At 36.8% G+C, this 11867-nt stretch overlaps 1 protein-coding gene across 1 annotated transcript; it reads left to right on the top strand.

Annotated features, from left to right (window-relative positions):
• The first annotated feature begins 2700 nt into the window (after positions 1-2700).
• Positions 2701-11394, top strand: LOC129415893 (exocyst complex component 3). The gene is made up of 11 exons (XM_055170073.2): positions 2701-5325; positions 5784-6303; positions 6402-6495; positions 6583-6690; positions 6793-6893; positions 7005-7103; positions 7288-7399; positions 10397-10513; positions 10619-10771; positions 10898-11016; positions 11139-11394. The coding sequence occupies exons 1-11, from the start codon at positions 5130-5132 to the stop codon at positions 11287-11289; spliced, it is 1770 nt and encodes a 589-aa protein (XP_055026048.2). The 5' UTR covers positions 2701-5129; the 3' UTR covers positions 11290-11394.
• The last annotated feature ends 473 nt before the right edge of the window (positions 11395-11867 follow it).

The following is an 11867-nucleotide window of genomic DNA, read 5'->3' as shown; positions in this document are numbered from 1 at the left end:
TAATCCATTATTGGGTCAAATCTAAACATTTTCTGGGTTAATTTAACCCAAATGCTTGGGTATCACACTTTATTTACAATACAATTTTACGTAATATTGAATTGATAAAACTTTGAAATAATTCCTGTCTCTCTGAATATTATCAGGTAAGTTTAGAAAGTTATTTTAAAGAAAGTGGCGAACATATTTCTAACCTGACAGAGGAAATTGAAAAGCTGTGTAAATCTCTGCCTCAGACTCCAGCGGCAGAGGAGATAAGAACGGTAGGTTTATAAACCCAGTCACAAAGATCATATCAAACTTTATTTTTTTAAAAACAGTAAAATCTAAAAAAAAACTTCTCAAATCTTTCTTTCTTATAGATTATTGCTAATCTAGCGTCTGACTGTGTTTCTCGTGTGTATTTGGATTGCATGATAAAGATCAAGTTTAAAAAGCTGCAGAAGAGATGGGGAAATGTTGAAGAAAAGATAAAACAAAATGTTAAACATTTTCGTGACAAGTTTGCTGAACTGGTGAATAATTATTTTAATCTTCATTAGGGGCAATTTCCTGGACATGGCTTTTTCTAGTCTTAGACTAAAATGCATGTTTGAGCTTAATTTAAAAAACATCTTTTATTGACATATATCAGTGCCATTGTTTTGTTTTTGTAAGGTTTGTTTAAATGTCCTAATATAACTAGTCCTGGATTAATCTAAACTCTCTCCGGGAAACTGCCCCATTAAGTTTTATTAGGTCTTGTTTTGATCAAATAAAACAGTATGCAGTATTTCCGATCAATAATGTATATTTTATTTTCTACAGAATGTCGATGATAAACAGAATCAGCTCCTCGGGAGAATGAGTGAAGTTTTGTTTTATTATGATGTTGAAACACTGAAGCTTACCTGTGCTATTTTGTTCAATGACTTTCCAGAAGACAGGTAAACCCAGCCTAGCCAATATTACCGGACTAACTTAAATGTACATTATGAAAATACGTTTTTAAACTACGTTATGAGAAATAAAATCGTAATGTTTTCTAGTGATCAGTATTTGCCCAGGCTGCTGCGTTGGAAGAAGACGTTATCAAAGCGACAAGTCAAGGAGATATTGAATGTGGGTCGGGTGGGATGTTAAGATCCTGCCCGAAACAACTGCCTCCATTTCCAGATGAGCCTTTCCTGATGTCCTAGTTTTTAACATCTCAACACAATCAGTCAATTAAAAAAAAATGTAAATGTAAATAATGTAATGTTATGACTGCTTCATGAACTATGAAAAATGGCTGCTATCTATCATGGCATTCAAACAAAGACAGTTTTTTTGAAATTTTAAAGGAAAACCACATTTTTACAATATTTTACTATATTTTTCCCTTAACTTAATCTTTGTAAAGCACTTCGTGAATGTGTTTAGCATTTAGACCAAGGCTTTGAACCGGTTCACGGAACGAAAACGAAAACCAGAAACTTTTGATGTTTTGCAAGGAACAGAAACGAAACCAAAACTTTTTAAAAATATATGTTCCGGAACAAAAACGTTTATTTAAAATAATGGTAACTGGTTAATACCATAATTTTTTCGTCCTTTGACAAGATTTCTGTCTAATATGACCCGGTTAAGTTAACTTCCGGTCATCGTTGACTCATCGGAGAAATGAGAAGCTTGCCACCAGCAAGTAGCCTACTCAAGCCCAAGTCTCTAATGCTCAATCATAAGAGGGAAATATTGTAGGCTACCAAGTATCTCAAGATGTTTGTTTTTTAATACTAAATAGTGGTAACAGATCGCAGTTGATCCGTGATCCGTACAGATCCCGCCCCACGGTTCGGCTCGCATGCGATTCGCGGATTAATTCGCAAATTTAAATAGGGTGAAAGTTGATCATTTGCACGTGTTTCAAAGGCTTGCAAATGTTAACACTTAAGTGATTTTAAACAATTTAACCACAAAAAGGCGCTAAAGTGAGCAATTTTCTGTATGCATAGACGCACATGCGGTTGAATGTGTCCGTGTAACTCCAATCAAACGTGATTATCCCTATGCCCTTCAAAGATCAGAACTTTTGATGCATAAACTTGAGAGAGAGTTGCGATACTGTGTCTCATACTGTCGTCCATTAAAATACATTTGGTGAATAAAGCACTGAAAAACAACGTCATTTTCACTTTATGTGGAGCGACTGTTTATGCTGCATCTTCTTCCCAAAGCGCCGTTTGGAATTTGTCCTCCGTCGGTGTGTGTGCGCGTGTTTAAGTGCACTCAACAAATGTATTCGTGTCAGAATTATACAGTTATGCTGCCTACATAATGTAAGCAGCATAACTGTAATCGTTTCTGTTCGGAACGAACCAATTGGGAAAAAATCTGGTTAAAAGCCCTGATTTAGACTAGCCCCATTCATTTCTATGGCTCCAAACAAAAGTTTTATTTTGTGCCACCATACTTACTCGTGTAACTATTCATGTAGCAGTCTTTAAATAGAGAAAACATGGAAGTGTTTGGTGGCTTCTAAATTCATCCCTGTTTGGAATGAATGGGGCTAGGCTAAATGCTAACACATTCACAGGGGTGGCGCTAGCCTTGAATGTTATGTCAAAAGCCCTGAATCTTTTCAAATCTGTAAAATAATTCATCCAGTATGCTAGGTGGCCGCATTCAGCTTTAAACTCCAGTCCTCCACTCCAGTGAAAATGAATATGAGATTAAAGTTGAAGGCAAATTAATATGCTGAATCTACCCACAGTAAACACATTTTTCAATGTGTTCATTATTACAGTGCCTTCATTATTACTGTAAAAGTCTATATAGTTATGTGATGTAAATACTGTAGCATTAACTGATATATTATCTGCATGGCTACTGTTAGCAATCTGATATAGTCTGCCTGCTCTGCTGCACACTGTCATCAGTAGCGTTATATTTAAAGTAATCACAGTAAATTAAAACTTTGAAAAAAAACTTGCTCATTGCACATATCATCTATCCCCTTTTTATAGATGGATCTACAATTTTTTTTAAAGACGTCAGAAGTAAGAAGGTGAGAAAGCATTTAGGCAGCGTATGTTTTGCCCATATGCATCTCCTCAGAAATACATTGATAGACAGTTATAAAATGTGAATCATCAATATCTTACATTACAATATGCTAATTATTTAGCCTATTTTCCTATTTTCAGATAAGAGAAGTTAAAGTGTCATTGTCAAAATTTGTTATGTTACAGTTTCAAAATGATAATACAGAGAACACTTAGATAAAAAAATAGTTTATAAAGCTGTCATAAATGGAGACCATGCTTTGAAACCCCTAGATTTGGGCTAAGCCCCCAATGTCTACAATGTCTGGCTCCGCCGCTGCACATTCATGAGACGCTGTACAAAGATTAAAAGTGCACGCATTAAAAAAAGATAAGTATGTATTAATTTGTCTAAGTTGAGCTAAGAACATAATAACATATTGAAAAACTGTGGTGTTTTCCTTTAAGGAAACAGATATGCTTGCAACTTTTATCTGATATTGATAGTTTTGTTATAGAGTTTAACGCATGTGTGTGAAGCATTTGAGGTTGGTTATAAAAACAGATTTTGTGACTCCTACACCATCCGAAAAAAAACAATCAAAAATGTTCCTTTGCTGTCACTGGGGCGGTACCCTTTTAAAAATAAAAACACCTCTGCACCTATAAAGTTCATAGATGTATTTATTTGTACAAAAGAGTGCATATTAGTACCTCAAGGTACACACTGGTACCAAATAAATATATATCTGTACTTAAGTGGTACAAATCAGACTGCCCCAGTGACAGCTTTTGTGACCATTTTTTTCTGAAAGTGTGATTGGTGGACGGTCAGATGGAGACGTCATGTTTTTCTATTATTTGCAGTGAGAGGCGCCTTTTAAAAATAGTTTTCTATTGGCAGTGAGCGTTTTGCACGCTGTTTATGCATCCTGGGCCTCCTGTATTTTTGTTGGAGTGCTCTGAACGCTGAAAAATTTCTAGGCCTTCTCTAGATAGTGTCCAATCGAATGAATCAAAGTTCAGAGCAAGCAGCCTTTGTTTGTATATTTTTTAAGTTGCTGCTTACATGACATTTAACAGAGCGCTCGTGTTATCCTCTTTTTCGAATTTTAAGGCCCTGTCAACACATACACAGTTTATTTAAACATAGCTTTTTCTATGCAGTTTGGCCGTTCATGCACACGCAAACGCAGTATTAGGTGACTGAAACTGAACTTTTATAAAAATGTTGTTGTGTAATGGGGGAGTTTTTGGCCTATGATGTTGTTGTTTTTGCAGAGGCAAGACTGCAATGGCTTCTGATAGGCCAACATGGCTTTACGGTTAGGGATATATCACCCTCTGTTGGTTTGGCATGCTCTTGACAGTGCTTTTTACAGGATTTTGCATGTTTGTGTGGATGCAGATTTTTTTTAACAAAGAAGTGGAAAATTCTTTAATAAATTAAAAAAGTCTACCATAAAAGCAACATGGTTTGCCTTGCATTTTCAAACGTTAAAACATTATGTCTGATATTATTTTTATTCTTCGCTGTCCTTTGTGTGTTTAGGAGTAATGATAGGCCTACCTAAAATTAGTAGATTATTTTATGGGTCTTTTGAGTCTGACCTTTAATTTAATTGTTTGATGTAGCTTATAGACTGTCTAGATGATTTATTATTTACATTATTTTAGTTCAATTGACTGACTTTAAGTTATTACTTTTCTAAACAAAAACAAATATTTATTATTTGCAGATTTGCAGAACTGATCATAAAGTATAAAAGCAGATTTGAAAGATGGATTTCCCCAAAGTAAAGAAAGGTGTGACGCCATGCCGTGCGGTGAATGAAACACCTTTCACTTTCATCATCACTTTCACTGATGACTGACAACTGTTATGTTCCTGTGATGTTTAATAGTTACTGTGTGCTGATATTAAATTATGATGGCACATCCAAGTGATGGGTTTCACTTTCGTTTAAGCCTAAAGGATACAATAGAATCCATCTAACTTGTTTCCATGTATCCTTGACTAGAGGATCATTCCCATGACATCAACCTGCTGGCTGAGGGGAAAGTACCAAACAGACAAAAAGCCAGGATCCTATTGGATGCTACAGCCTTCATGGGAAACCCCATTAAATGTACCTGGTTTATGGGTGGGGCTATCTCACTATAAATATTGTGCTGCAACTCTGCAGTTCTTTATTCCTTTCAAACATGAAATTTAGTGAAATGCGCAGCTCAAACATGCGGAGATGGAAAAAACATGGCAAAGATAAAGATGGTTGGAATCCTCTATTGAACAACATGGTACAGCACACAGATACAACAAATGGTAAAGCTTTCTCTTTTCATTTGTCTTTAATAGTGAGATATAAGGTTAACACCTTTTAATGTTCATTCACATTAAGGCTTGAAAATATCAGTTGTGCCTGAAAAAAATCCCTGAGGATTTTGGCATTTAAAAAAATAGAGGTTTAAATATACATTGCAAATTATTTGAACTCATTCCAGCTTGAAAGTATTTTCTCTATCATTAAAGCTAAATTATATATTCTATACAATGTAATTTCTATAATATAAGAATTTTACATTTTTAAAATATTTTTTATTTATTTAAGTTATGCTTAATTTTTAAAGAAAAATTTTTTTGAATGCCACTCTATGTGTATAAAATCCAAGCATGTTGTTGTTGTATAACCAGGATTAAGGTTGCAACATGGAATGATGTCACATCTGAGTTTGCATTTAAGCAAATTTCATTTTCATACCCCAAATTCCTGCTTTCAACAGGAGGACAGATATCTAACACGGAAAGAACCCAACAGTACCCTGATCTGATCTCTACAGAGTTAGTGAATGGAGAAAAAGTGCTCAATGTTCTTAAAAAGACTGTAAATGCACATTCAAATCCTCAGGACCTTCAGACTGCGGCTGTGATGATGAAAAAATGGGGTGAACAGAATGGTGTTACCGTAGACAAGAAAGAAGGCAGCTATCCTCAAGACTGGCTGTGTGAATTCCAACAGTTAATAGATGAGCACATAGAGCAACACTTTCTCATCCTGCCTGTAGAGAGCACAACAACACAAAGATCTGAACAAATAGAGGAATTTCTAAAGAGCACTGAGAATGTGATGCTCAATGAAGTGCATCGATTAACACCTGTCCTAAAAGATGCTGGGCTGCTGGGTTACCTGATTCAAAGTTACAACCGTCACTTGTTTACTAAGTTGGACCTGCTTGTAACCAAAGATCTTCCAGTGAATGAGACCTTCTGTCTTCTGCAATGGGGGAAACGTGTTTTTTTCAGGTACTGTATGATGATCATTATTGCTCACGTCTACATAGATTTATTATTTAAAAAAAAACAGAACTGCTTGAATAAGTATACACTTGATTATGTTTTAGTCCAGATTCACGGGATGTCTTCAGTGACTGTGATCCTCTGCTGATCTCAGGATGGTTTGAAAAAGCAAAGCAGAAACTATTGACCATACTGAAGGTACGACAGTTTCATTAATGCATAAAAGGCTCCAAAAACTGTATCATATGATATTTAGGTACATGTGTCTCTCTTAAACTCCTGCAGGATGAAATTTCTAGGGTTCTACAAAATATCTTGGACTATGAGGAGGAACATAAAGAGACGTCAATGGATGAAGAATGGTTCATAAGAGTGCATTTTGATGTCACTCAGGTATTGCAGTCTTGAGAAATCTGAAAAGGTTGTAAAATGGATTTCAAATGTTTTTGAAAAGTGTTAATGAACACTTATATTTATGTTCTTATGTCTTTACAGTGCCTGATATCTGTTATTCAAAACGCTAAAAAGTTTAGTCTGACTTTGATGCATATGGTACAAATACTCTGTCTTGGAGAGCTTCACATTTTTGTTCAGAAGTAAGTTTCTACTCTTCTGTTTCTTTAAAAACACGCTTGTTGTATGTTTTTGTATGCTATACCAAAATGATATCAAAAAGTAGGCCTAAACTAATGTGCGTGTTTTTTTAGTTATGTGCATGTAAAGAAACAACATCTTAAGAATCTCAAGCACCCGATGGCAAACTCCATTCATCTGTTTAGGATAATAAGCACCTGCATGAAACTCAGGTTAGTATTAACTTCATGAATTGCTGTCCTTGTAAATCCAAAAGTATATCACTGTATAATTTATTTACTTTTTCCTATCTATAGTGTAATTTGTGCTGTATATGTATTTGGTGTAAAATGTCACTACTCTTCACTGTTTGTTTTACTAGGTTACTAATTGTAAGTTGTATTTATTTTGTTTTAGATATTTGGCTGACCAGATTGGTACACAAAGTAAGGACACTGTGGACATGTTAAAAAAGCTTGAAGATCATGCTTTATCTATTGTGCACAAGAAGATAAAGCACACAGCACAAGTAAGTCAATTTCTCATCATCAGCTGTGTTCATAATGTACACATAAGGACAGTTGGGGTAATTCCCAAACAGACAGAATGGGGGCGGAAAGTCCGGACCTAATAATGTAAGGGGGCTTTTCTACTGGGTGCAATACGTAGTACCTGATATTTTTTTTAGTACCACCTTGATTGGGGTTCCAAGCGAGCCGAGCTGATACCAAAACGTGACGCGAAAACACTGTAGATCACTGATTGGTCTGAGAGAATCGTCACTACCAGCATCATTGCTTTAATGTAAAAGATGAGCTTTACCTTCATGCTAGCTTGCGCTCTCTCAAGTAAACCTGTTGTCATCTGTGCTTTGCTGTAAGTTCCCAAACTCCCTTTTAGCACTGAAAACATTTACAAGTTAAGAATCAGGAACACCATACCAGTTTTTTTAACAAACTTGCAGTTTGTGGCGGCACATTCGCAACGCGCACGTCCGCATATATGCTTAAATGCAACTTAAATGAGGCTCAGCGGAACTCATCGTCTGACGCCACTGGTGTTTGTACAGAAATCGTCATGTGAGACAGAGGTAGTGATAAACGCAAACATCTATTTGTGGTATGGGGTTGTATAGCATTCCAACAACGCAGCAGTAGGCAGCGCAAATTTAACGACACGCCATAATCCCTCCCACTCCGAAGTGTTACTAAACGCGATAGAAAAGCTAACCAAGCCAAAGTGAGATGAGCTGACCCGACCTTACCCAACCTAAATTGTTGGGTACTACGCAATGGAAAAGCGCAATAACAGTTATGCTGGGTTTACACCAACCCCGTTTGAGGCGTCAAAATCGTGTCTACCGCGCCTAGTTTGCCACTTGAACAGTTTGAATGCATTCAGTTACGCGTAAACGCTTGCTTTTTCCGCACGTGTACTTCGCTCTAGACGCGCGGAAAACACAAGTATTTGACGCGCATCAGAGGCAAAATCCACTTCTTGTGGGAGGGGCAAGTGCTATGCGGTTGTCTGTTTGCAAGATGGCTGATGTTGATTGTGCATTTATCGAGAGATTTACCGGTTTGTATTTAGTCACCTTACTATAGGGGGAAAGTAAACAGCACAGGTCGATAAACTTCACGTGACTCAAAAGTGAAATGTGTATTTACAACTTACCAGGTTTCCCAATGTCCTCACTGACACTCTTCCAAGTGAGGTCCTTTTTTTCCTGTCTCTATAAAAATAATAACTTGTGTCGTATAGCTCCGGGTGACTGCTCATGGACGATATAAAGCCTTCCTTTATGTTGAATGAGTGACTCCGGGCGGGGCCACCGCCACAGCAGCTAGCAGGCTCCTGATTGGTTAACGTGGCGTTCAAAGTTCAAAGTTTTCAACTCGGGCGGCAGTCGCAAATTTGCGTCAAATGCAAAATGCACAAAAAGCACAATTCGCACGTACCGCGCCAGACACTCAATTTCCGTGAACTAGATGCGCGAATGAGGCGGAATCGCGTCTGCTGCGCTAAACGCCTCATCGCGCCGCGAGACCTTCAAACACGCGTCAACGCGTCTTCACATTGACTTGACATTGAAATCACTCGCTCTTGATGCCTCTACCGCGGCTGGTGTAAACGCAGCATTAAAGCAACACTATGTAGTTTCCATGTAAAAATGACTTACAGCTCCCCCATGTGGTTGAAAAGCGCAACAGTGCCTATTATCAGACACTCTTCTGCAGGCAGGGGGAGGGGCGGGGCTGTGTTTCCTACCCTCCACCGCCACTTTCAGAGTCTGCTTGTAGCAGCTAGGAGGCTGCTCAGGTTGCAGCAATAGTACAATTTGTCTAGTTAAAAGTTGTTCTATCACTGAAATAATTTTAGAGACATTATTTAAAGGTAAAAAAACTACATAGTGTTGCTTTAAACTACATACATATCAGGTTCTTCAATAAACAAGGCACTATGACACAGAGGCGTAGCTAGAATTTTATTTTTGGGGGGTCCCATCTTAAAATGAGGGGGCAATACCTTCACACCTATAAATAAAACAGCTTAACACCTGTACACATTTAAACAGCTTATTTACTTCACTGTTTCAGCAGAACATGAAGTAGACTTAGATTATGTAGATGGCACATTTTCTCCTTCTCGCTTATCTTTCCGTGCTTTTTTGAAAAAGCGTAATATTGTACTTTGCGCACCAGCTGCCATTGTCACCGAATATTAATCAACTGTCATGCGAAGATGACAGTGTAAGTTACGCACAACAACACATGACATGAGCTAATCCAATCAAGTTTGAAAACAGCTGCATTTTACAGTGCAGCATTTTGATTGGTCAATCTATCAATCAGACTAAGAAATCAACATTTTCTTATTTTATTTTAAGCAATTGGAAATCTGAGGGGGCAGACATGTAAATGAGGGGGCCAATGCCCACCCAGGCCCCCTCCTAGCTACGCCCCTGCTATGACAGACCAATACAGTAATCTATAGTATAACTGTAAACTGTCACATTGTTTTGCTCATATAGTGCATTGTGTATAGGATTTGTAAAAAATTATTGATGATTGGCGGTTGAATTATTCAAAAATAATGCACAGTCAAGGTGGTAATGCGCAGAGTGTCATTACGCCACAAGTGTACATTAATTTCAAATAATTTAAAGGACCAGAGTCAATTGTTACGGTTATACCACGGTTACCACAGGTTTATTGTGTTTTAAACTCTCTTGTGTCATTCATTACTTATTTGAAATCCAATTATACAACATATTGCACTCTAAAAATGGCTGGGTTATTTATGACCTATGTTGGGTAAATATTGGACAGAACACAGCTGGGTTAAAATTTACCCAATGCTGGGTTGTTTTAACCGAACAGCTGGGTTATTATGCCCTAACATTGGCTCATTTTTAACCAAATATATGTCCAATATTTACCCATTATGGGTCAAAAATAACCCAGCCATTGTAGAGTGTTAATTAAACAAATAAATAAAATATATTTAAAAGTATTTTCACTTTCAGGTGAATTTGAGAAGTTATTTCGAAAAGGGGAATGAGTGTATTTATAACCTGACAGAGGAAATTGAAAAGCTGTGTGAATCTCTGCCTCAGACTCAAGCGGCAGACGAGATAAAACCGGTAGGTGCATAAACCCAATCACAAAGATGTTGCCTAATTAAATGTTGCTTAATCTGATCTCAACCTCATACTCTCCTCCACTTTCTTTATCTTTCTTTCTGATAGATCATTGTGAATCTAGCATACGATTGTGTTTCCCGTGTGTATTTGCATTGCATGATAAATACCAAGTTTAAAAGACTGCAGAAGAGATGGGAAGATGTTGAAGAAGTGATAAGACAAGATGCTCAGAACTTTCACAACACATTTACTCAACTGGTAAAAATTATTTTGTCATTTTCATTAAAACGTTTTTATTTACTGGCCCTTAAAAAAAAAAATTCAGCATGCAACATTCAGTATGGATGCAGGACGTGTGATGTATCCATCTTTTGTTTCCTACAGAATGTCGATGTTGAACAGAATCAGCTCCTCGTGAAAATGAGTGAAGTTTTGTTTACTCATGATGTTGAAACACTGAAGTTTACCTGTGGTACTTTGTTCAAAGACCTTCCAGAAGACAGGTATTCAGCCAACACCTGACCTCCTTTATATACATACAGCATATAAAAATATAATGGTAACTTTCTTTGGAAAAGTTTTCGTGATTTTTTATGACAACTGAAATCTTCTCAATGTTTCCTAGTGAGCAGTATTTGCCCGGACTGCTGCGCTGGAAGAAGACGTTATCAAAACAACAAGTGAGGAAGATTTTGGAAGTGGGTCGCCTGGGATGTCAAAATCCTAAAAACTGTTCCCATCCCCTGATGGGCCTTTGCTGTTTGGGTCCTCGTTGATAATAACAACACAACGACTGTTTACATGTCCAGTACTGCTGATGTGTTTACATGTTATGTATAGTAATTATTTATTTTGTAATAAATTAAGCTTTTTTCCTATTACATGTCTAGCTATGTTGTTTTTGACATTAAACACTTTTCATAATTATTTTTTATTCAAACGAACTTGACAAAAGACCAATATCTCATGGAATTGAGGTGGCTAATTCATATTAATTTGTACAACCACATTTGTACATTTTTGTGACGTTGGGGTTAGGGGCAGGGTTTCGTTATTGTTTTTTATGATAATCATATGTTTTTGTACGATTCACTTAGTAGAAATTAAAATGAATTAGCCAACTCCTAAAATTCGTATGAATTTTATGAAAACATTAGGTAATAATAAATGGACAGGTAATATTTAAGGATAGGAAACTGAAAATAAAAATGTGTACACGTCATCATAAGTACATCCTGTTTCCCTCCAAAGGAAAACAGCTTTCCAGGAATAGAACCTTTAAGCCTGAGTCTTTTTAAAGACTTACAGGAACTACTGCTTGTAACTGTGGAGGCAAATGTGTTTCCTAAGTGTT

This window comes from Misgurnus anguillicaudatus, chromosome 11, assembly GCF_027580225.2.
Source record: "Misgurnus anguillicaudatus chromosome 11, ASM2758022v2, whole genome shotgun sequence".
Lineage (NCBI taxonomy): Eukaryota > Metazoa > Chordata > Actinopteri > Cypriniformes > Cobitidae > Misgurnus > Misgurnus anguillicaudatus.
Note: the sequence above shows the minus strand (reverse complement) of the source record. Positions and strands in the feature narration are given on the sequence as shown.